Source organism: Panthera tigris, chromosome X, assembly GCF_018350195.1.
Source record: "Panthera tigris isolate Pti1 chromosome X, P.tigris_Pti1_mat1.1, whole genome shotgun sequence".
NCBI classification, from domain to species: Eukaryota; Metazoa; Chordata; class Mammalia; order Carnivora; family Felidae; genus Panthera; species Panthera tigris.
Window position 1 is genome coordinate 35,345,199 of NC_056677.1, and position 25,612 is coordinate 35,370,810.

Consider the following 25,612-nt stretch of genomic DNA (forward strand, 5'->3'; position numbering starts at 1 on the left):
AGGGGCATGAAATGAAAGTGTTCATAACCCTAAGTTCCTAAAGTTAGAAATCAGGTCTTAAATTGGTTAGGGACTCAAAATTTAATTTGATCCCAACTCTTGTACCTTGTATCTAGAAGCTAGGAAATGTTTCAGCAAACTTCTTAGTTTGGGGATAGTTGTGAGATGAATGAAAATTCTTACTTTACTGTTGATGTCTTCTAAAGGAGCTGCATGAAATGAAGGGAGAAAGAAAATGTATGATTCAAGACCAAATAGTTAAGTTACAGGCACGTTTGTATTTATCCAGGGCTTACAGCATTATATTACACTCATTTTAATATAAAAATATACCAAATACACCTCACCCTCTCCCCATTCTCTAGAGACCACATCCTTTTTTTTTTTTTTAATGTTTATTTATTTATTTTGAGACAGCGTGCACTAGCAAGGAAGGGGGGAGAGAGAATTGTAAGCAGGCTCCACACTATCAGTTGTCAGTGTGGGGCCCAGTGTGGGGCTCCAACCCACGAACCACAAGATCATGACCTGAGTCAAAATCAAGAGTCGGACACTTAACTGACTGAGCCACCCAGGTGCCCCTACAGGGTCACATCCTTGATGGGCAGCTCAGTAAGCAAAGGAGGATGGCTTCATTTGGGGTTGGAGTGGAAGCATCTCCTTCAGGAAGCAGGGAATGAGGCAATTCTGTTCCTGAAGGTCCAGAGGTGACATGGCCCAGTTAGGCACTGCTGGCTTTGAACAGGAGCAGAGGTAGGGAAGGGTGAGGCTGATCCCCCGGACCACTGCATATGACTGGACAGTGGTTTTGCAGTTTAGGAAACAGGATAAAGTCAGAAGTAGATGACTTTTGGGGATAGAGGAAGTACAAATGAATCTGTCAATCTGCTGAAAGAAAAATGATGCCTTTGAATTTCTAAAAGAATGTTGGTATTTCACCCTTAAATCTCATAACAAAGGACCAGGTTGGTTTAGTTAATGGTCTAACATTCATGTGTATGAATAAGCGATCTGTGGATCCTTTGGTCAACAAATATTCATGGAGCACATGAGGGCTAGGCCCTGTGCACTCAGGATATTAATGAGCGGAAAGAGGGGATTGCCACGGGAGTCGACTTTTCCCAGGAGTACCATAAACAGGTCAGTAACTGTGAAGCTATCCCCGACATTCCCGTTTGTGAGACTGGCATGGACCTTCTGTCTGCTTTGGTCAATCAAGTCACTGTGTTCTCTGGTCCCCACTGACCAGCCTGGGCCCACCTCCTTGCCCTAGTGCCCGGGGCTACCAGAAATAGGTAGCAACAGTTCTGTACTAAATTGGAAATGGCTAGAAAACGGGCAATCTCTTTTCTTGCCTTCTTTCAAAAAGGAAGGATTTACATCACAGCCTGCCCCTTGGGCACCCCTCGTAAGCGAGACTTTTTTTAGGAAGGGGGTAGGGATAGGGCTTGTGCGCCAGCTGGCAGAGAACTCTTTGTGACTCTTCGCCCAGGGCTGGCCAAATAGCCTTTACTGTGTTAAGCAGCTTAAGTTTAGGATCAGAAGAATAGCAAAAACCTTCCCGCAAAACCAATAAACCAAAAAAAACAAAAGAAAAAAAAAAAAAAAAAACCCTGGGTGACAGCAAGTTTTGGCACAACAGTATCTAACATTTTTTGGTAGGTTACAGATAACACAACACCAAGCTTACGAATATTAAAAAAAATATTCCCAAAGAGTCAAAGGAAAGTCCAAGAAAAGACAACAAAAATTCCTTTTTGTTTGGGTGGTGCACTCTGTTAAGTTTTTCCTTTTGCACAGAAAAGAAGGGCTGAGATTGAAGCCATGCCGACCTTCACATAACATGCCTGGGTTTTGTCAAAGGGCAGCCTAAAACAAGAGAAAATGTTTAATTTTCTTTATTTGAAAGGAAAAATGTAAAACACCAAAGACAGTTATTTTAACAAGTTTTTCTTATGGAAATTAACAAGTTGCTAGTAATGCCACAGGGAAGAGCTAGGGATCCCTGGTGTCATTTTAGGGCTGATGTGCTTTTGGATTATGTTAGAAAGTTGATTTACTTCAGACTAGACCAATGACGTCAGGTATATTTGACTAAACACAGCTGACAGGCAGATTATGTTGAATTACTTCACAGATGTGAGAACCATCAATTAGAAAGAGTGCAGGGCTCAGTGTCCTTTCTTTCAAATAATAAGGACACAGAAAAACTTCAGGTTAGACTAAATTGTGAGTTCATTATGGCCTTACATAAGAGAACAGGCATCAGAGAGATGAGGTTATTCTATCTATCCTTACTTAACCTCATAGGTCTAAACTCACCTCAGGCCTTCCCTTCAGGTGTCTGTGCCCCAGGTTCCTTTGAACCTGGTTTTTGATGCTGTAGATGGAGGCTGTCTAGCTTCTGTATATCTTCAGTAAGACCATTTCTAAGATCCTCATTGTTTCTCAGAAATTCTTTCACTACTTCCAGTCGATTTAAGATCTGCAAGAGGAAACCACACAATGTATGGCTTAGAAAATTTTATAGCAGGCTTATAATTCTGATGAAAAACTTACTAGCTTCAAGACTGTCTCTTGCTCATGTGTCCACCAGTAGCTGGTTCTGGGGCTACACAAAGGGGTGTCTGCTTGTCTCAAGTTTGTTTTTTGTTTTTTTTTTTTTTTTTTGCTTTTAGGGGCCAACATCCAAAATATATAAAGAACTCGTACAACTCAGGTACAACAGGTACATGAAAAGGTGCTCAACATCACTAATCATCAGGGAAATGCAAAACAAAACCACAATGAAATCTCACCATGTGCCTGTCAGAGTGGCCATCATCAAAAAGACAATAGGTAATAGATGCTGGTGAAGATGTGGTCAAAAGGGACCCCCTGTGCACTGCTGGTGGGAATGTAAACTGGTGTAGCCACTATGGAGAACAGTATGGAGGTTCCTCAAAAAAATTAAACAGAATTACCATGAGATCCAGCAATTCTACTTCTAGGAATATATCTGAAGGAAATGAAAACACCATGTGGAAGAGATATCTGCAGCCCCATGTTCATGAGCAGCATTATTAACAACAGCCAAGATGTGGAAACAGCCTAAGTATCCATCGATAGATGAATGGATAAAGAAGTTGTGGTACATATATATACCATGGGATATTATTCAGCCATAAAAAAAGAGGAAATCCTGCATTTGTGACAACGTGGATGGACCTTCAGGGCATTATGCTAAGTGAAAGAAGTCAGAGAAAGACAAATACTGTATGATTTATACGTGGAATCTTAAAAAAAAAAAAAAAAAAAAAAAAAAAGCCCCAAAAAGCAAACTCCAAGACCAAGAGATCAGAATTGTAGTAACTAGAAGGGGGGATGGGGTGGGGCAGAGAGGGAATGGGAGGGAGGGGATCAAAATGTAACAAACTTTAGTTATAAGATAAAAAAGTACTAGGGATGGAATGTACAACACGATGATTACAGTGAACACTGCTGTGTGATATACAGGACATTTGTTACAAGAGTAAATCCTAAGCGTTAGCATCACCAGGAAAAGATTTTTTCTTATTTTTTGTTTGTATCTGTATGAGCAGATGGATATTAACTAAACTTACCGTGGTAACCATTTTACAGTATATGTAGGTCAAATCATCATGCTGTATGCCTTAAGCTGCATGTCAATTACATCTCATAAAAATGGGGAAAATATTTTTAATTCTTTTTGCTTTAAAACTTCCTGCATTTGAAAAAAAAAAAAAACTTCCTGCATTTGTAGGAAAGGGCTATATATCTGTCTCTATCTCTATATGTGTATGTACACACACACACACACACGGGCACACATGTATGCACACATATATATGTATACTGTAATATTAAAACAAAATGATGCCCTTTCATTTGGAATTTAGAGCTGCACATTTATTACTATTGAATATGTGTATATTAAATACTTATAAAATATATGTATGTTTAATAGTAATAAATGTACATGTACAGAATTCAAAATGAACACAGGGGAACAAGGTAAAAAGTCAGTCTTCTTCCCCACCCTGTCCCCAGTCACCCAGCTCCTATCTTCAGAGGGGACCACAACAAAGTTTCTTGTGTTTCTTCCAGAGACTTACATGTGAGCACACATATATACATGTATACATACACATTTAAAAGTTTTTTCACAATAACTATGACTGACACATACACATTTTAAAAAACACAAATGGCAGCATACTAGACGCTGTCCCTCAACCGAGTTTTTTTTCTGTGGCAGATTAGAAAGAGTGACCTCATTATTTTTTTTAATGACTATATAGTATTTCAGTTATGGATGCTTCACATTTTAACATATTATTTCAAGTCTTCTGTTAGGAGCAATAATGCTGGAGTAACCAGAGAATTCATAATTGATTCTGATGCAGTAGATGTGGGGCGTAAGCTAAGCACGCACTCAGGTTATTGTGATGTAGGCACATGAAACAGCCAGATGCTGGATGATGGCGGGATGGGAGGGAGGGAGAAGACTGGCTGTGGCTTGTGGCTAGGACGAACAGGGATCCGGGAGGGCCAGCGAGGAGCTAAAGACTGCCAGAGATCTCCAGACAGGTTAGTTAAGTAGAGGGGAACAGGCTGTTTATTACACAGCTGGAAACAAGTCTACTGTTCCTCAAAGTTACCTGGGCTTTAAATAATAAATCTGGAAACCATAAAAATGTGAAAGATCACACTGACGACATTACCCCCGGCACACGTTGGTAACTGTGGATACTGCACTGTTAGCGCTTATGCCTGTGCTTGGTACTGGGTTCCCATCAGATGCCCATGACACCGCTGGCTGGGTCTGCGAACTGCACACACTCCAAGATGGAGTGGGGGCCTTCCTCCCCCTCTCCAGAGACCTTCTCATTGGATGATTTGGGCACTGTGATTCTTTTGCTGTGACCTCTTGATCCTCTGTGCCCTCGAAATGTGCTTAAGAGGGGTGATTATTTTAGTTTGGTGGGGTGGCGGGAGCGGTGCAGAAACACAGTCAAAAATTTTTTTAAATTAAGAATAGGAAGACTTCTGCACGTATATATGTAAAGGGAGAAGAGAAAATAGAGATGGAAAAACTGAAAGTACTAGAAAAATCACGGAATGTAGTCAGACAGACTTGGATTTTGAAGCCCAGCTTTACCACTTAACCAGCTGTGTAAGTTTGGGTAAGACACTTGACCTCTCTGATCTCACTTCCACATATGCCAATGAAAGATGAGGCTACCAACACCACCTAGGATTCTTGTGAGCACTAGAAATAATCTACTCCGGGGCGCCTGGGTGACTCAGTTGGTGAAGCATCCAACTGCGGCTCAGGTCATGATCTCGAGGTTCATGAGTTCAAGCCCCACATCAGGCTCTGTGCTGACAGCTCAGAGCCTGGACCCTGCTTCGGATTCTGTGTCTCCCTCTCTCTCTGCCCCTCCCCTGCTCATGCTCCGTGTCTCTCAAAAATAAACAAACATTAAATACAATTTTTTTTAATAAAAAAAGAAATAATCTACTCCAAGAACTTAGCATTGTGTCTGGTACATTCATTCCACAAATACTTATCAAGAGCCAGTCTACTATGTGCCATGTGCTGCTCTAGGCAAAACATGCTTAGCATCCCCATTCTTCTGCTTAATCCCAAACCCTTGGACTTGTCTTTGACGTCTCTACGTGCCCCCATGTGCGCACCTTCTCACCATACCACGTCTACACTTCTGTCCTGGTCTGAACCCGGTAAGTGCAGGAGCCTCCTTGTGTGTCTCCCTGCTCCTGTCCCACAGCTGCCATCGCAGGAGTAAGAGCCTACGTCCTTCTGATGGCTCACGGGCCAATATGACCTGCTTCCTTCGCCTTACTTTCTCTTACCTCCTCACACGCTTTTCTTTCTCTATCCGCACCCCAGCCATCCTGCTCACATCGCTGTCCCCCCTGCCTGAAGGCTCTCCCTGCACATGTGCACATGGCTAATCCTCACCTTTTCCAGGGGGCCAACCTGACCACCCGGTTGCAACCTGATACTCGTCCCCACTCTGCTACTCCTCGTCCCCCATTCTGTGCTTGACACAGTACTTCTTCTAAAGCTGAGAAGCGCCGTTTGCTTACTACATTGACTGTTTACTGTCTCCCCCTACGGGGATCTTTGTTTTGGTCACTGATGCACACCAAGCTTCTAGAACTGTGCCTGGCACATAGTAGGTACATGCTCCGTAAGTATTTTCTGGAATATAATAAATGAAGGGTCATTTCAATCCTTTTTCTGAGTCAGGTACATCTGACACTGCCCCTTCTGCTTATGTCTCCCCAGGGGTCTCTGTGGAGATGGTCCCTTCACCAGGGTTTAAGATATCAGGAATGGTTTTAAAGAATGCACAAATTCCTTACATGTTTTTTAGCCACTTACTGCGCTTGACATGCTTTAGCTGAATTAAAAAAAACTTTTTTTTAACATTTATTCATTTTTGAGAGAGGGAGGGAGAGGGGCAGAGAGAGGGACACAGAGGATCTGAAGCAGGCTCCGTGCTGTGAGCGCAGAGCCTGATGTGGGGCTCAAACCCATGAACCGCGAGATCATGACCTCAGCTGAAATTAACAGTCAGCCGCAGTTGATGACATTTTCAATTCACTGCCATTTGGCTTAGCAAATCTTCAGACTTTGGAGGCTCACCCTAAAGAATGTGGATAACCATGTATGGTGTGGAACTTTCAAAAGAGATCAGTTCCACGCATCATGGAAAGCCAACCTTCAAATTCTTTGAGATAATGTGCCAATCAATCCTAACTTACATTTTGATCAATTGAAATATCAAGAGAAATGCCATGGTCTACTGAACAAAAAGCAGGAAAAATGCAAATTTATCAATTCTATATAGAGGCTTTGGGATGCAGAGGACAGGCCACCCAACCCCAGTTTCCTCTCTGTAAAGCAGAGGTAATGAGGGTTCAGAATTGACAGCTGCCAGCACCTCAGTGATATGAGATCTGCAGTGCCGCATGTGGAAAGGCACAGGACCAGAGGAGGGAGACCCCTGCGCCAACCCTCACACTCATCTGTTCCTGCCTGCTCCTTGGGGTTGCTGCCTGGCATGTAAAGCAGGGGATACGGTGACCGCCAGGTTCCCTTCCAGCTTCTAAATTACACAGACTCCTGGCTTGAGTGTGCTCCTGTACAGATGCATTTTGCTGTGTGTTACACAGACAGAAAAAAAAAAAAAGAACCACAGATCTCTCAAGAGAGAAGACAGAGCTAGTGACCACTCAAGGAGCTTGAGTCTGACCCCTCCTCTCCAACCCCATTGTTGTCTTGTTCCGTTCTACACTGCTTCTAACAAAAGCAGCAGAAAGAAAATTGGGGCCGGTTCTAATGGTATTTTATTTTATTTTTTTATGTTTATTTATTTTGAGAGAGAGAGAGAGAGACAGAGAGAGAGACAGAGAGAGAGAGAGGGCAAGCACACAAATGGGGGAGGAACAGAGAGAGATGGAGAGAGAGAATCCCAAGGAGGCTCCAAACTGTCAGTGCAGAGACCAACACAGGGCTCGATCCCACGAACCTTGAGATCATGACCTGAACCGAAATCGAGAGTTGGGTGCTGAACCAACTGAGCCACCCAGATGCCCCTGGTTCTAATGGTATTTTAAAATAAAGTAAGGTAAAACACCCGGGTTTAGAAAATACAAGACTTAACTGTCCTCTTCATCATTGTAAACACCTATGCTGTGCTGGGGTGGGAGCATCCAGAAACCAGTGGTAAGCGGTCCCACTGCTAAATTAGGAGCTCACCAGGCTGAATGAATCATCTAGGTCAAGGTCAGAATGATTAACATATGCATATGGACCAGTAAGGAGTACGGCTTAATGAATGAAGTACTTTATAGTAAATAAACACTCTGTGTTTAAAGAGGCAACCAGCAAGACTACTTTGCTTGGATAAGGTACAATGGAGAGGAAAAATGATTTGTCCAAGATTTCCTGGTGATGTAAAATTCCAATCCAGCAAGTACTGGAATACGTCTGAATTTTACCAGAACACTGTTTGCTTTTTTATACCTTGCATGTAACAAAGGGGATTCATTTCTCCTGAATTCCCTATCAGGACTTACGGCCATCATTAGCCTGCAGGGGCCTAAGCTGGAAACCTTGTTGATCCTTTGACCCCCTCCTTCCCCACCTCCTTCCAGCCCCATGCCACACTCCAAGTAATATAAGCATCCACTAAGAGCCATCAGCTCCCCCCAAGCAATGCCTCCAGAATGCGGCCCCTCCACCGCACCTCTAGTTTCTGTCCTTTCTCCAACCTCGCATGGCTGTGACACCATCCTGCAAGTCTCCAACCTCCAACTACCATGAGTTAACTTTCTAAAAGCCATACTGGATCCATTTGATTAACTCTTTCTGGCCTAAAAACACCCATTGGCTCCCTACTGCTTTTTAGGAATAAGGTCCAAGCCCCTTGGAACAGCACGACGAACCTTTCAAAATACGGCTTCAAGCTACCTGACTGCCCTCGCATCTGACATCTTCTATGCTGGCCTTACCACTGCTCAGGCCCAAGTTATTCTTCTATACCTCTGCAAGTGCTGTTCCTCCTGCCAAGAACACCCTTCCACTCATGCCAGTTTGCCAAACTCTTACGTGATCCTCCTAGTCCTGGCTCAACAGCATCTTCTTAGCAAAGTCTTTTTTTGCAATCCCCTCTCGACCTGCAGAGAATCCCCAGAGCCTTTTGTTCAGAAACCTGTTGGAGCCCTTACCGTGTTGTGCCACTCTGGGCACACATTAGGCACTCAGATGTCTGCTGATTGAGGGAAAATATTTGTTTAAAGGTTGTGTTAGTCTGTGTCAAAAGAACATGCATTTCTGGAAATGATTGGACTTATAAATCAAAAACATAACTGGCAATATGTTGAAACAAGGTACTCTTCCTCCCTGGTGCCTTTCTTTGGTCTACTCGCACAGAGAATAGAATACTTTTTTTTTTTTTTTTTTTTACCTCTTCAGGCAACACGTCTTGTTCTTGTGCTTGAAGATAGATCTCTTGAAGTTTCTCCTTTAGTAATTCCATTTCTATTTCATTTACTTGGCTCTCACTCAGGTAAACTCCTGTTTCATATTCACATCCATCTAGCTGATCTTCTGCAGGGATGTGAACAGCCCAGTCAGATGTCAACAGCTGTTTGAATCATCGAACAAATATATGAATAATGGAATGGAAAAGATGTTTCACTGGATTGCTCAAAGAATTTATAACTAAACCTCTTTGACTGTGTCCATTTTAGTAATATCTTGTGACCACAGAAAAGCTTCTTAAGCCCAGCACAATTCCGCATTCGTATCAACATTTTCCCCCCTGCTTACATTCTAAAATTTCATTTAAATCTAACAAACTTCAAATTCTAAATGAGTGACTGGAGTTGCTTTTTTCCCTTAGTTTTTTTTTTTTTTAATGTTCATTTATTTGTTTTGAGAGAGAGAGACTGTGCATGCACGGGGGAGGGGCAGAGACAAGGGGAGAGACAATCCCAAGCAGGCTCCACGCTATAGCATGGAGCCTGACGTGGGGTTCGATGCCACCAACCTCAAGATCATGACCTGAGTGGAAATCAAGAGTCAGACACTTAAACCAACTTAGCCACCCAGGTGCCCCTCTCCTTAGTTCTTTATGCCAGAACTGTTAAATCTGATTTTTACCTGTTCTATTCTGGCATAGGCTGCCACAATCTCTGGAATATTCTTGAATTCATTCAGAAAATTTTGGATCTTCATCTGAAAATCTCGAAGCCACAGAGAAGACACTTTCATCTCTGAAGAATGCATGATCTCATTACGACATCTAATCACCTACAGAAAGGCAAAAAAAGAAGGTTTCAAAGTCAAATGATGGGGTAAATGGAAATTCTGGACTTCCCAAGAAAAACTGCAGAAAGGCTTTGTTAATTACGAAATCCACAAGGCTTGAGGGGGATGTTTGACCGCCTGCTACTTGGAGTAACGAGTGAGAAATACAAACAGGCCTACAACTTTTGTCGGCTCTTGAAATCTTGTGACTGGCTGGTTATCTCTTACACAACCTCCCAAATCTCTAAACTTAAAACCACCTGCCAAGGGTGCCTGGGTGGCTCAGTCACTTGAGCAGCTGACTTGGGCTCAGGTTGTGATCTCGTGGTTTGTGAGTTCAAGCCCCACATTTGGCTCACTGCTGTCGGCGCAGAGCCCACTTCAGATCCTGTCTCCCTCTCTCTCTGCCTTTCTACTCTCTCGCTCTCTCTCAAAAACAAACAAATAACTAAAAAAAAAAAAAAAAAAAAGACCACTCTCATCAAAAACAAACAAACAAACAAACAAACAAACAAGAAAAACAAGAAAAACCACCTGCCAAAGACAAGAGAATTGGTTACTGGCTCTACGTATACCCAAAGGCTGAAGCAGACAATGCAAAAAACTCTTTTAAATATTGTTGGAGCTCCAGGAAGGTGGGCGAAGGGGGTGTTTTGATGTGGCAAGTCTGATGAAAACAAAATCAACTTTTGCCTATATTGTATAACAAATGCTTCTGTCTCATTGTGTATTAGTATACAATTCACATAAAGTCTTCCACGTTCTTAGCTAAAAGATATGAAGAGGTCGACTTCGTACTGTGACAGTTTTTGTCTGCTGATATTATGAAAGATTCTCAGTTCTTCCAGCTGCTAGCATGCCAGCAAAATACACGTGCATTTTCTCTATATGTTATATATAATCCAGGTACGTTGTATACTCTTTTCAACAACCCTCAGACTAATCAATGTGGGAGAGCTGTTCTCTGGTGAAACAGAGAAAGTCTAAATCCCCCAGAGGAAATCTGACAAGCATAGTGATCTATTCGGAGACTGCTTGTCTGTTAGGGTTAGCCAAAGAGATTCAGAAGGGCAGGATTCAAATGCTGGCACATGACCGACAGAGTGATGCACTCCTGTTTTATTATTTTTTATTTTTTAAACGTTTTATTTTTTTAAGTAATCTTTACACCCAACGTGTGGCTCGAACCTACAACCTCGAGATCAAGAGTCACATGCTCCACCGAGTGAGCTGGCCAGGCGCCCCTATTTTTTTTTTTAATATGGAAAATTACCTGACTTCTGTTTATGGCAGACCAGGGGAGAGAAATTGGTGGCTCATCTATTTTAGTAGTGAACAGAAGATCAAGGTGTTGGGAAACTTCAGTGAGGGAGAACTCAGAGGTCAGTCTCCTACCTACATTCTCATAGGGGTTCTTGGACACACAGAAGGTGCATGCGACGTGGGCCCCACTAGCCCGCTTAGTGTTGCCAACCTTGAGCCAAAGTCTAACTTTCCCTGCACGACACTGTTCTGGGGAGAGACCGTCTGCTACATGGGTGTGCGCACGGCTGCTTGAGCACCACAGGGTGTCTTTCTCAGCTGCCCTTCACAGCACCGACCCGACTGACTCTCACTGGATGATTTTATTTTTATTATTATTTTTTAATGTTTATTTATTTGAGTGAGAGAGAGGGAGAAAGAATGAGTGGGGAAGGGGCAGAGAGAGGGGAGGATAGAGGATCTGAAGCAGGCTCCAGGATCTGACCTGTCAGCATCTGAGCATGATGTGGGGCTCGAACCCACAAACTGTGAGATCAGGACCTGAGCCGAAGTTGGACGCTTAACCAACTGAGCCACCCAGGGGCCCCTCACTGGATGGTTTTACATGTGACAGCTCTTACCTCTGTGACTTTCTTTCGATCAATCATGAAGTGATCACAGGAGTTGATGAGGCTTAAAAGGGCAACGGCATCACATTCCTCAGGGCCTGTTTTGTCTGCCAGTCCTCGGGGCATGAAGGCCTAGAGTAGGGGAGGCACAAGGGACACCTGAGTCTCCTCCAACCCTAGGAACCGGTGGGCAAATGTTACTTGCCTGTTTCCCAAATGCTGATTGGAATGTTCTTACTGCGGTTTCAAGGTAGAGCCTCGTGAGTCCAAAACACAGGTTGGGAAAGAGTGTCAGAGCTAAGGCTTGGCCAAGTGTGATAACCGAAGGGTTGCTCTATCTATCCCTCTGCTATCAGAAATACTTCAACACTTGGCATAACTGTCCTTTCCTAATGGTGGACAAGCAGGAAGCATAGGTAGAAAGCAGCCCTTTTTTCCCCCCTCTTTTCCTTCCTGAGGTTTCAGTGGCTGAATTGTTAAAGAAGATTTAAAATTTAAAAGTGATAGTTACTCCCAAGTGAGCCTGGGCTTTGGAGTGTGATAGAGCCAGGTTCACATCCCACCTCAGCCACCTGCCAACTTGGGTGACCCTGGGCGAGTTACTTACCCTCAGAGTCCTCATTGGTAAGTAGGGGATAACTGTGCTCGTCTACTTCGAAGGATGTTGTGAGAATTACATGAGTTAATGCAGGTGAAGGACGGTGTCCGGCGCACAGTAAACCAACAGGCCATAAATGTTGGCAATTACCGTGCTGATAGTGCAACGTGAGCATGACCTACCTAAGAGTTGCAGATGGGATCCTAGGGTTTGAGATACTAGATATATCAGAAGGGCCTCGTTCTAGTGTGATCTTGCCTTCTGTAGGATTTTATGGCACAGACCCCCAAAATGGTGTCACAGCAAGGCTTGGGCATATTTCTCTCCTGCAACAGTTCCAAATTTACATCTGAATGCAATAATTTTACCAAGCTCAGCAGCTCAAGAGTACATTCCTGCCAAGAACTAGAAACGATGACATAAGCAAAATTACTTGCAATAAGAACTCTAAATAAAGAGACCTATTTTCCTGAAAACAGACACATTTCAGTAGGCAGGCAACCACATTTCCTATAGTGCTGCTCATAACGGTATTACAGAAAGGGCTTGTGGTCGGTGCCAGCACACCCCAAGGAAAGTCATGGCTATGTTCCTGATGGTGGTGGAATCCTCCACTGGAGCCTCACACAATTAAGAACTTTGGGGGACGCCTGGCTGGCTCAGTCGGTTAAGCATCGGACTTTGGCTCAGGTCACGATCTCACAGTTTGTGAGTTCGAGCCCCGTGTGCTATGTTGAGAGCTCAGAGCCTGGAGCCTGCTTCAGATTCTGTTTCTCCCCCCCCCCCCTTCTCTCTGCCCCTAGGCTCATGCTCGCTCTCTCTCTCTCAAAAATGAATAAACATTAAAAAAAAAAATACAGTAGCCAGTACCACTGTCTTTTCATGTCTTAACAGCCACTGACTTGCTGATCCTCTGAAAGTCTATAGTGGATGCTACAATGTTTACAAAGAAGTTAACTTATCACAGCCAAAGCAGGGCAGTAAAACTGGAAAAAAAACCCAAAAAACCCACCACCATCATCAACAAAAAACACTTCAGCTCCTGCTGGGAGGATAATCCCAAAGTTAAGAAGGGGTCTTAGGTGCCTCAAAACCAGGCATAGTTTTTCTTTTCTATTACAAGGAATGTCCCAGCTGGCATTTTCTTGCCAGTATAAAACTGTCTTTCCCACGTTAACGTTTTATTCTAGGACTTATTCCCTTTCTTCAGAACTAGAAGCCGACAGCGAGGCTTTGCTGCCTCCTTGCCACTGAAAGGAGTTTCTTAAAATGGTGTTGCATGCCACCGTGTTCCAGATGTCAAAGGCACGTGGTGGGAAACACCGGTTACTTGCCTCTCACTATCCTCTACTGCGTGTTCAGTGAGTAGGGGGAGATGAAGTTGGAGAAACAAACGGGCCAGATTGTGCTCGGCTTTACTGGCTCTGGAAAGGGGTTTGGAAGTTTATTCGAAGGATATCAGGAAGCCATGTGAGGGTTTTAGGCAAGGGAAGAAAATAAGCCAATTTACCCCTGAACACCACACATCCTGCAGTGTGGAGAATGGACCAGAGGTGACCACACATGACCAGAGCAGCAAAGGTGACTGGGATGGAGGCTGCAGCCAGAGGCCAGGCAGGAGAGGTGAGAGTTGTGACGTGGAGATGGAGCGAAGCATCCAAAACTATTGTGCAGGTGTAAACAAGGGGGTGGAGAGGGAGAGATGAATCGAGGGTGGTTGTAGGTAGTTGCTGCTGGAGTGTGGCCGTGGGTTTGGTGGTGGGGGTGGGGGGTGGTGGTGGTAGAGATGAAGAATCCTGCTCGAGGAGTAAATACAAAGTCCCCAGGAGGGAATAAGGAGAGGGGTCGAGCACGCACTTGCATATGGGAAGGGCCAGGGGTACGAAATGGGGAGCCATTAGCATAAGGTAGTCTTTAATGGTGAACTCCATGGCCGGGGCGATATCACCAGCAGAGGGGGAGGGGGACAGAAGAGGCCTGAGAAATGTCCACCGAGGACCAGGAGGAGGCCGAGGAGGAGGAAGAGCCAGAGAGAGATCAGGAAACCTGTGGGGGAGAATGATGTCACAGAGCCACAACTGTTTCAAGAGTGGCCAGGGGAGCCAAATGTCTGAGAGGTAAGAAAGATGAGGCTGGAGAACTGGAGGTCAAGTGTGCCGACAAAATAGATGCAGTGTGCTGGGAGGGGCAGAAGCCACGGTGGAATGGGTTGAGGAGTGACCGGGAGCTGAGGGAAAGACAACAGGCATAAAACCCTTTCTGAGACGCTCTGCTGGGCATGCACATGGGAGGCAGGCAGAGAGATGGGGAGAGTGCTAGAGGGAATGGCTCAAGGGAAGCATTTCTTTCTTTTAAAATTTTATTTTCCAAGTATCTATTCAAGCTTTTTTTTTTAAACGGCTTTATTGAGATATAATCCACATACCATACAATTCACCAGTTCAAAGCATACAGTTCTTTCCAACAATGTGAATGGATCTTGAGGGCCTTATGCTGAGTGAAATAAGTCAGAGAAAGACAAATATTGTGTGATCCCACTTCTATGTGGAATCTAAACCAAACCAAAGCAAAAACCCAAGCTCAGCGATACAGAGAACAGATCCAGAGAACAGATCGGTGGTTTTCAGAGGTGGGGGGTGGGAACGGGCAAAATAGGTGAAGGGGGTCGAAGGGAACTGACTTCCAGTTATAAAATACATACGTCCTGGGGATGTATTGTACTGCATGGTGCCTGCAGTTAATAATACTGTGTTGTATTTGAAAGTAGCTGAAACAGCAGATCTTAGAAGTTCTCATCACAAGAAAATAAACTTTTTGTAACTATGTATGGTGATGTGGCCAATCACTCCATACTCCTATCAAACCCTTCTGTTGCACATCTAAAACTGATACAATGTCATATGTCAGTTACACCATGATACAAAAAACGTACAGTCCAGTGGTTTTTGGTATATTCACACCGTTGTGCAACCATCACCAGTTCGTTTTAGAACATTTTCATCACCCCAAGGAGAAGCCCTCTACCTCCATTCGCTATCACTTCCCTCTTACCCCCAGGCCCTGGCAACCACTAACCTTTTATCTCTACAGATCTGCCCATTCTGGACATTTCATATAATATATGCCTGGCTTCTTTCACTTGGCATAATGTTCTCAAGGTTCAACCAACTTCATTCCTTTTATGGCTAAGTAACACCTCATTATATGGACAGGCCACATTTTGCTTATCCATTCATCAGCTGATGGACATTTGTGTTGTTTCCACATTTCGGCTATCGTGAATGGTGCTGCTAGGAACACTCACACACAAATGTGTGTGGTTTTTGTGTGGATGTATATTTCTAAATTCATTCAGTATAAACCTAGAAGTGGAATTGCTAGGTCATGTGGTAACCCTATGTTTAATCTTTTCTTTCTTTTTAAAAAAAAAATTAAACTGAGGCAACGTTAAAGCTATTTGTATGGTGATGGGACTAAGCTGACAGGGAGAAAGAGTGGATACTTGAAGACTGAAAGTCTGTGGGTAGGTGGGAGGGAACGTGGTCTGACACACAAGTGGAGAGCCAAGGCGGTAAGAGATGCCCTTCCAACTCTAGCAGAAGGAAGTCGGTGCACATGGAGACAGGCTGATAGGTCTGGCAAAAAGATGCAGAAGCATGTATCTGAGGGCATGCATCAACTCCAGGAAAAAAGTCAGCAGCTGGGGGTGAGGGTGGAGGAGTGGAAGCTTACAGAAGGAAAGGCAGCAACAGCTGTCTCCAGAAACAGGAGCCCTATACACAGGCGAGGCCAGAGCATTGGGACTCGTGATCAAGAACTAAAAGGGATACCAGTCAGCTAACCTTGGGGTGCCTGGGTGGCTCAATGGGTTAAGCGTCTGACTTCTGATTTCTGTTCAGGTCATGATCTCATGGTTTGTGAGTTTGAGCCCTCTGCCCTTCCCACACGCTCTTTCTCTCAAACTAAATAAATAAACTCAAAAAAAAAAAAAAGAAAGAAAGAAAGAAAAAAAAGCCTGGGTGGCTCAGTTGGTTAAGGGTCTGACTTCCACTCAGGTCATGATCTTGCATTGACTTTGGACCCTGTGTTGAGCTCTGTGCTGACAGCTTGGAGCCTGGAGCCCACTTCGGATTCTGTGTCTCCTTCTCTCTGTCCCTCCCCCATTCACACTCTTTCTCTCGGTTTCTCTCAAAAATAAACAAACATTTAAAAAAAAAAAAAAAGAAAGAAAGAAAGAAACCAGTCAGCTCCCTCAACAGATTCTTCCCCTGAGCACAAACAGATTATAGTGTTATCAGGGTTGGGGGTGGGTCATGCAAGTTCAGAGAGGAGAAAAGAGGAGGGTGTGGCTGGGAAGAGAATATAAATACTCTGGTAGGACTGGAAGGTCTTTTGATGACAGCAACAGAAAGGGGCATGAACAGGTGGCAAGGGCTTCAAGAGGATTCCAAGGGTATGAAAGCAGCAACAAAGACCAAACAGGTAAGGGACAGTCACAGTCAAGGGTAGAATTTTGGGTTTCTTTCTTTTCTGGGTAAAAGTTGGCAAGTCTATGGTGGCAACAACAACAACAACAACAACAAAATGGGGAAGAGGGTGTAGATGTGGTGGGTTTATGGGTCCACAATAGCCACCAGCCTGGTGGCCACTGATCAAGTCCAACTTCCTCATTTTTGAGGTTAGGGTACAGAGGCTGGGCTACTGTCACACAGCAGCAGCTGAACTGGGACTCTGATCCCTGCTTTCCAGGCACCAAGCCTGTGCCTGGCTGCTAATTAGTATGTAGATTGACTGCAAAAATTAATTTGTGTTAGGAAGTGACTTTGCCCCTCCCCACTCCCTACAGGGCTTCTGGCAAACATCAAAAAGTTCTTAAAAATTCCCCAACTGTCTCAGCTAGTAAGTCATAGTGCAAAGATCTGAAAACAGGCCTAATAGTCTTCTATCTGGCTGCACACTTCACCGCGACCTCCTCAAAGTTTTACTCCTTAGCTGGGCCTGTGCTCATGATGCTCACTCTACATCTGGTGTCGGCATCTCTTGTCGAAATTTTCCTTATAGCGAGTAGCAAACTCAACTGCCTTGTTAGCAGAAAGGTAGAAGAAAGCTTCTACTTCCCTAACCTAGGTTAGATCCAGTACAACAGTCCTGAACCTCGTAAACACTGGACCCTATATCAAACACCCTTTCCTCTCTCCTGCATCTGTTTATGAGGCTCTGGGCTTCAAGTGACCAGTTACCTGGTGGGTCACCTCCTATCCTCCCGAGCAGGTGCTTACCTTGGCCACCTCCCAGGCGTCGACGGGCCACCGGCCCGGTCGGCAGTTTCCCCAGTGGACGTCTCCATTCCTGTTGGTGTGGTGTTTCAAAATCTCCTGTTTCCACTCTGCGCATACCTGACACTGAGGCTGAAACTACAGGGGGCGGCGGTGAGAAGGAGTCCCGGGCGGAGGGGTGCTGTTTTGGGCAAGTGAACGAGGAGCGTTGCGGTCGGCCCCGCCCCAGGGAGGGCTCGGGACACCGCGCTCGGGGACCAGGACAGGGGATAGGGTGCGGCGGTCAAGGTCCCCGGCCCGGGCCTCACCTGGCGAGCGCGCGGGCTGCACCGAGAGCCGCTGCAGCAGGTGGCGCGGGGGCCCAGATTGGGGGCGGCGGCGAGCAGGCCGCGGTGGAAGGTGACCACCTCGCGGGCGATGAAACCCTGCAGACAGCCGCGCAGGAGCAGCAGGCAGTGGCCCGCCTTCACCCAGTTCTTGTACTCGGCGCAGTTGAGGCGCGCTGCCAGCTCAGACAGCACCATGTCCCGCTCGAGCCCAGGAGGCAGCGGGGCGAGGGGCGGGGTGGGCGGCAGTGCGCAGGCGCGGAAGCCTGGGAAGACGCCGGCGGCGGCGGCTGCGCAGTGGCCGGCGGCTGCGCAGTCGGCCTGGCCCCGCCTGGAGGCAGGCCCCATGTGCACGGCGAAGGGAGGGGGTTGAGCTCCTCGCGCAGCCTCCTTGATCCCTGGGCGGAGCCTTCTGGCTTAACCGGTAAATGCACCACCCCAGCGTTAGGGGACCGCAGACGCCTAATTCCTTTATCAAGTGCTTGCCCAGAGAGCCTGTACCTGAAACTCTTCCGCCCTCTAGTCTATTTCCCCAAATTGAAACCCTGCCAGTCCCCGATTCGACTCCCCCTCCTGGTGTCCGTGCCTCTTTTATTGTAGAGATGTGTAAGGTGTTCAAGGTACACTTCTTGAATTACAGATGTTCCTTGCATTATACAATTCTATGAAGTTTATTTAGTTCCTAAGCCCACACATTGGCTGTGGCAAATAAGGGCATTAGTGCGGTGTGACCGCCGGCTGCCTGTACCACGCATCTACCATGCTCCTGCAGTGTGCCAAGGTGACACAAAGTTCAAAAACATCCGCCACTGGGCCATCTAGCAGAGGCAAACAGGGACGACGCATGCCCTGGATCCTGGAGGGCTGCACTGCCCTGAGCCCGGTAAGGGCTTCTTCCACTATGGTCCTGAAACATCCAGCTTAGATGATTATTTAGTACTCTCGGTTATAATTAGCGCTTCTTACATAAGGCAGTCTTAGTTAAGCTCCGAATACGTGTAATGAGGGTCAGAAGGTAATGGACTGTCAACCCCATGTGACAAGAGGTCCTTTCAGTTTTAGTTGCTTTTTAGTGAGCTTCTTGAGCTTGGAAAAGTGTTAAAATTGTGTGGGGTCAAAGGCTCTGGCGGAAGAGCCTACACAAAACTTTCCCCTGACTTCATGATTAAAACAAAGTGGCACAGTGTGTAGGAATGCTAGCTCTGGACTCAGACTGCCCCCTTTTAGCTGTTTGATCTTAAGCAAACTTAATTTTATCTCAGCAAATTTGAAACTTCATTTCTCTGGGCCTCAGTTTACTCGTGTGTAAAAGGAGGACATTAATACATATCCCACTGAGTTGATGGGAGGATTAAACACACACTGAAATACTTAGGCCAGTGCCTGACAATAGTAGCTCTCGGTGAATATTAGCTCTTATTTTATATTGATCTAAATGTGCCTTTCCATCAATGTCATATTCCTGGGCAAGGTATTTGAATAAATCACTTGGCCACTTGGAAGTGGAGGCGACTTAAAGAAGATTGTGAGATATGATGTCCTGGGGTTGTGCAGCACAATGCTGTCTGGCCTCTTATTTTCTCTTAATAACCTCGATACTAAATCCATCCAAAGTAAACTTCAAATCATTCCCTTAGACATACTGTCCACTCCCATGAAAGGAAATGAAAGAGAAAATTCCACAAGAAATAGTGAAACACACATGAACATTCTCCCTTTCCCTTAAGTTTCTGGTAAGTTCTTAAAATTTTCTGTATACTGATTTTAGATTAAGAACACCTGGCAGGGGGGCACGCCTGGGTGGCTCAGTTGGTTAAGTGTCTGACTTTGGCCCAGGTCATGATTTCACAGCTCATGAGCTTGAGCCTAACATCGGGCTCTCTGCTTGTCAGTGCGGAGCCCACTTTGGATCCTCTGTCTCCCTCTCTCTCTGCCCCTCCCCGGTTCATGCTCTCTCCCAAAAATAAACATTAAAAAAAAAAGAACACTTGGATAATAAATATTAAAGTAAAATATAACAGGTAGTACTTGGAGGGGAAAAGTCATGAAAGAAAGGAACTTTTTATATAGAAACTAGATTCCAAATTATAGCAAAATTATACTTCTTGAAGTTATCAAATTAATCATGGTCCAAAGAATGACTAACAGACTGTTAGTATCCTGTGGCTGAACGAGTTACTGTATTAACTGCAACACCGTTATTAGTGGTATTTACATTCATTATCATGTATATTTTAGTTTCTGCTTGCAGTAGCTGAGGGTAAACTTTCAAACATTAAGGTTCAGCCCCTGTTACTAATAACTTGATATGTTCTGTTGAATTTTTCGCTTTCTTCCTAATTCTGAAAGTATTTCTGTACATTCCAAAACATCATTTCCACAAATGAAAAAAAGAAGGTGGCAAATCAGGACCAATTTCTTCTTTTGAGATCAAGCTAATACTAAACCAGACTATTATCCAAAATATCCCCGTGAAAATTAACTAGAGAGAGTTGGTAGTTCTCTGAAACTTGTATAAATTTATTACCAAAATTACTAAAATCACATTGAAAACACCTTAAAGACCCAAACCACCTATCAGAAAAAAAAAAAAAAAAAAAAAATCACTGTAGGCATCCAGTCCCTTTGATTGAACCTGGGTAACAAAAGAGGCAAAGGACATGGTTTGTCATGGAACCTAAGATTTGAATGCTAGTATTTTCAAAGCTTTAATAAAGTATATACCGATTCCAAGTCCCAAGCATATCAAAATTCATATCATGGGTTTACTCTTAAGCAGCAAAAGCAAATTCTGCTCACTGAATCCTATCTTTTGATTTGCACAAGGCATTCAGAGATGAGTTATAATCAGGAAAAAAAAGTGTCCACTGAATGCATCATGTGTAAAAATACAATTAATGTCTTGAAACCACTTAAAAGGGAGGATACCTGAAAAGCTTACTCTACTTGTAAAATTTGAGACAATATTGTCCTGCAGATAAAAATACATTTCTTGTACATACATGTAGATTTCTACATGAAAGAAAGGACTCAGCTCCAAATAGGAAAGTGCTGACCCTTGATAAAGACATTGTATATTGCCAAACTGATGTGATTCCCATTATAAGGAGAACTGAAAACTGAAGGATAAAGGTTAAAGGAAGGATAAAGTTCAGTCACCTGCTCCTGAATAGCACAGAGCTTGGCAAGAAGGAGGGGATAAAGGTAGAAATAAGACAAAGAAAGGCAAAGAAGGCCTCAGTTCTGACCGGAAGTGAATGGAGAATCAAGCAAAGTTGAGAACAGATATAACTGCAGTGAGATGTTTGAAACTAGAATTTGGTAGTTGATAGTTAATAGAAGCTCGAATCATCTTAAAGGGGAATTAGAACATCTAAAATTTACTGGAGGGTCAATATTACAGTGACCAGATAATTCAGTGCAGTATTATCATATAAAAAAACTTTCCCAAATAACATTTAAGTCACCAGAAGACCTTTGCTTCTGATCGCATTCTTTGAAGCTTAAAAAGGTTCCTGACTGGGAGAGAGCACAGTGCTCCAAAAGGAAACTCTGCTGAGATGTGTCAGCACCAGAAACTCCATGTGACCCTGGATGGGCACTGGATCTTGGATTCTTCAAAGTGGGGGGACTGTGCCAGGTTTCTTCCAAGCAAAACATTGTACCATTTTGGTGACAATGAATTAAGTTGGGATTGTGTAGAATAACCCCAATTTTGGTGGGGGAGGCAAGGGGGAGAGGTTAATAAGCAAGATAAAGAAATGTCACAGAAATTTCATGCAAGGGTAGGACATCCAAGTTCTGTGTTTCCTATTAAATGCTGTATGCAGAAGCATCCTGTAAGCTAAATTTGCCTAACAGAAAAAAGTTCCCGTATCTTCAATGGATGAGAATGACTGCAGTAATTTGGGATCCTTGATCAATATGAACTACTCACTGTCTCTTCTCAAAGACTGGTTCCTTCTTTTTTACCCAAATCCTACACTAAAAGACAACTAAGGTGCAAAATGTTCACCATGGGTCAAGTTAGGAATGTTTGAAGAAAATAAATTAACCTTGAAACAAAGAAGCGGATGTTTTTGGTAAAATTCCAGACATGTATCATTAGAAATTAACTACTGGCCCCACCAGGTGAAAGATGAAGGGAGGCCCTGAGAAGTCTATAGAGCTGATATACACACAAGTGAGTGTCACTGTTTTTTTTTTTTTTAAACCTAGTTTTATTAAATATTGCTGCTTTGGGATGTGTTTATAACAACTCCCAGAACATTTTCATGTAAGGATTCAAAGCGGGCATATTAAAATACAGCTTCAATATAAAGTTTATCACAGTTTTACAGTATTCAAAAAAGACAGACCTGCCTTAAAAAACAAACAAAAACCAAAAGAAGGACTATTACACCCAAAACATAAGAAAACAATTAAATAAACAAGTTTGGCATTTCCATAACTTTATAGTATAAAACAGAATATTAAATCTATTACTGGCAAGCGGACACTGATGTTTTACCTAGTTTGAAATGTGTCCCATTTAAACACACTATACAAGTTCACTATACAAAAGATTGATGGTCTTTTTGATGAAAGAAGTGCACCCTGAAAATTTTTGCCAGTTTAGAATATTTATCTCTAAAAGTCAAAAAAAGTCCTTTTTCTTTTTAAACTGAAGGCTAAATTCAGATTTTTTTTTTTTTTTTTTTTTTTTTTGCTGTTTTGTCTCATTTGTCAGCCTTCCTGGTTTAAAAACAATAGTGTCTATGGACGCCCACCAGGGGGCAGTGTAAGATTAGCCATTAAATCACGAACAGCTGCAAATATTGTGCATTCACCTGCAACAGAGAAAAATGGTCATTAGCTATTCGCAATACAGGAAAGATGATGTCAACACACCGGTGGGGGTAGGGATAATTAAATCTAAAAATCAGATTAAATTAAATTTAATTTAAATTTAATCAAATTAAATTAAATCTAAAAATCTAAAATCAGAAAGAACTTTAAGGGTCAAAATAAAAGACTAAATTTTAACTGCACAGATTATAGGGGATTAAGCTTTTGTGTTAAGTATCAAATGATACTTGGTTAGGGTTTTGTTTTCCTCATGGGGAAATTTTGGGTAAGTCCCAGTTAGGTGTGAACATAGTAAGATAGGCCTAGAGTTTCTCCATAGAAACACTGGAGCATTGGATAAGCCTTTAAAGTTGGGTTTCGAGGCTGCGGACAGTTTGTTTATGCATTTTGAAGCTAATGCAAAGATCTAGTTCATATTTGTGTATCAGCTACAACATCTACGATGTCCTTCTAATGTCGCTTCAAAGACCAGATAAAAATGTCTAACGATAGCACTGTCCAGTAGAACTTTCTGCACTAATGGAAGTATTCTAGATGTGCACTATGGCTAGTGTGACTGAGGAACTGAATTTTAAATTTTATTTCATTTCAATCAGCTTAAATTTAAAAAGCTACATGTGGCCAGTAGTGACAATTATATTGGACAGTGCAGTTCTATGACATATATTGGAGTTTTCTCAAAATTAACGGAAATGATAACTTCTGGAGTTCAACATTAAATTCAATGGAAAAAAAAGTGATTTTTCGTAAAAGCACTTCACTGGGAGGGGAGAAGTAATGGGTTCGGAGAGGGGGGGAGCTGAAGTATGGCACACCAACAATCCAAAAACAAGACTTGCTTGCGGGTGGAGGGGAGGCTAATCATTCATCCTTTCGATTTCCCCTTTGCTGAAAGAAACCAAAGACGCTGCCTCTTACTTCTTGTGAACATGACATATATTTAGACATAATCAACTGAAACCAGCTGTAAATAATATAAACCAAAAGCTGGCTCCCTGTCCTGGAGCATGGCCTGGTGCTACAGTGTCTACAAGTGAGAGAACCAGGGACCCCAATTGAATAATGAATGGCCTTTTGGCCAAGGGTGGGATGTGCAGTGACCCTGTGCAAGTTACTGCACGCTTCTTTCCAACCGGTACAGAAAGAAAATGAAACCCAAAGTTTGCCCCGTCTAAGGTAGAAATTTAAAAAAAGAAAAGAAAAAAAAAAAAAAAAGAAAAACCCTCCCAAAACATCCCAACAATTTATCAAATAAAAGGGAAAGTTATATCCTTCTTTTTCCTTTTTAAAAACACATTTTCATTATTGGTAGGTAGAAAAACTTGTTTGATCCCAATAGGATCAAAACATTCTTTCCTCTTAATTGTAAATTCCACAAGACATAATAATGATAATCATCTGCTGGTGAAGGAATGGCGTTATCATCAAAGTTCTACTGGATTGCTACTTTGAAAATTCTTTTAGCTTTAAACTTTGATTTTTAAGGACCTATTTTTAGCTGAAAGAAGAGATAAGTCAAAGGATGAAAGCAGAAAATTGTAAGAAGTGGAAGAAGTATTACAACAGAAGAAGCATACCCTTCTCTACTGCCCAGTTCATTCCTTATAAACTATGCTTGAGTGAAAACTTGCCGATGTATACAATATGGAGAAATAAATGGCTACAAATAGAATTTCTCCCATGATTCCTGTCTCTAGTAAAATTTTGACACTGTGGTACCTAAAAATGTTTCAGAGAACAACTTTCCCTCATTTAAAAACATAATTCTGTTATCGTACTATTCTGAACAGAAAGCTACACAGGACTTCCTTAATATTAGATATAAGCAAATTTAAATGTAAATTTAATTTCCTGAAAATCAGAAACAAGGAAAATGGAAGAAACGTTCTCTTTGCTGAGCTTTTATGTGTTGTAACCAAAAATTTAGCACTGCCAGGAGGTGTGTGTTAAGTGTAGGCTACTATGGTATCGAAGGGACCTTGTTTATCTGCCAGAAACATTCAGGTTTCCTTGAAAATGTTGTTTGAGAGCTTCCTTGTGCACTTGGTGAAAAGGTTCACTTGCACCCACCTGACACTTATATAAGAAGCCCAAAAAGCAGTGATGCCATTTGTATCAGTTTTTATTCTTCACAAAACATTTAGAAGATACAGAACTTTGAATGATAATATTCTATTCATGATTGAACCATGAAGTATGAGAAACCGACATGCATTTCAACTGGTGATGTACAGTGGCAGGTTATCGATGGTAGTAGGGCAGGAATTCACGGCCATGAAAAGTCTATCATCCTAACCTAGGGCTCTGTGGCAATGTGTGCTATGAACACAAGCTTCTGGCATTAGCAGCTGGGTCAGTCCCGATAGTAAATCACTAACGAAAATGAAGTCCAGGCAGCAGAGACATGGACAAAAATGAAGAACCAGTGAGAAAGGAAGAAAGCGACAGGCAGACGTTAAGAGGGCCACAGCAATCAGCGCTCTAGTACTAGGATTGGGGGTGGGGTGGGGAAGGAGGTGGGGTGGGGGGAGGAGGAGGAATCTCTCAAAAGAACTCTTATAACATATATGCAATACGATAGCATGTACCGGTCATGTACCTTGTCGCGGTGGGTTCATCTCTGCAAACCTCTTCAGAATGTTGCTGACCATCATGGGCGCAGCAACAGAAGAGTTCTGCTGTCTGGGAATGTCTGCCTGTTGGGTGGTGCCTGAGGCCATGTCATAAATGATTGGAACTATAATACTAACAGGCTCTTGGGGAGGGACCGATGTTTTCTGAGTTAGTTGAAGCTGAAGACACACAACACATACAAAGAGAATAAAAACGTAGTAAGAAAAAACATT

The 25,612-nt window shown here is 43.2% G+C and overlaps 2 protein-coding genes and 1 long non-coding RNA gene across 6 annotated transcripts in view; 1 reads left to right on the forward strand and 2 right to left on the reverse strand.

Moving 5' to 3' along the window:
• Positions 1–513: 513 nt before the first annotated feature.
• Positions 514–18,148, reverse strand: CXHXorf38 (chromosome X CXorf38 homolog). The gene is made up of 7 exons (XM_042975194.1): positions 17,901–18,148; positions 17,596–17,730; positions 11,731–11,850; positions 9,701–9,850; positions 9,003–9,182; positions 2,323–2,485; positions 514–1,869 (listed from the first exon to the last, which is right to left on the reverse strand). Exons 1-6 carry the CDS (start codon positions 18,114–18,116, stop codon positions 2,324–2,326), a joined length of 963 nt encoding a protein of 320 aa, XP_042831128.1. The 5' UTR covers positions 18,117–18,148; the 3' UTR covers positions 514–1,869; position 2,323.
• The window catches only part of LOC122235509, a 78,483-nt gene continuing 69,582 nt past the window's right edge, over positions 16,712–25,612 (forward strand). For both annotated transcript variants that reach the window (XR_006213578.1, XR_006213577.1), the window contains exon 1: positions 16,712–16,798. This is a non-coding gene — a long non-coding RNA (uncharacterized LOC122235509). The remainder of the gene's footprint in view (positions 16,799–25,612) is intronic.
• MED14 (mediator complex subunit 14) overlaps positions 22,115–25,612 on the reverse strand; it is a 65,961-nt gene continuing 62,463 nt past the window's right edge. For all 3 annotated transcript variants that reach the window (XM_042975193.1, XM_042975192.1, XM_042975191.1), the window contains 2 exons: positions 25,366–25,558; positions 22,115–22,747 (listed from right to left, as the gene is read on the reverse strand). In XM_042975193.1, the coding sequence (XP_042831127.1) occupies positions 22,674–22,747; positions 25,366–25,558 (267 nt within the window). In that variant the 3' untranslated portion in view covers positions 22,115–22,673. The remainder of the gene's footprint in view (positions 22,748–25,365; positions 25,559–25,612) is intronic.

Excerpts from the sequence above, each read along its gene's own strand:
- CXHXorf38 (XM_042975194.1), bottom strand. The coding sequence starts at position 18,116 with ATGGTGCTGTCTGAGCTGGCAGCGCGCCTCAACTGCGCCGAGTACAAG. Across the intron at positions 9,851-11,730 it reads ATCGAAAGAAAGTCACAGAG|GTGATTAGATGTCGTAATGA; the intron begins GTAAGAGCTGTC and ends GCCTTTCTGTAG. Across the intron at positions 2,486-9,002 it reads AAGACGTGTTGCCTGAAGAG|ATCTTAAATCGACTGGAAGT; the intron begins GTAAAAAAAAAA and ends TTCCTCTTGCAG.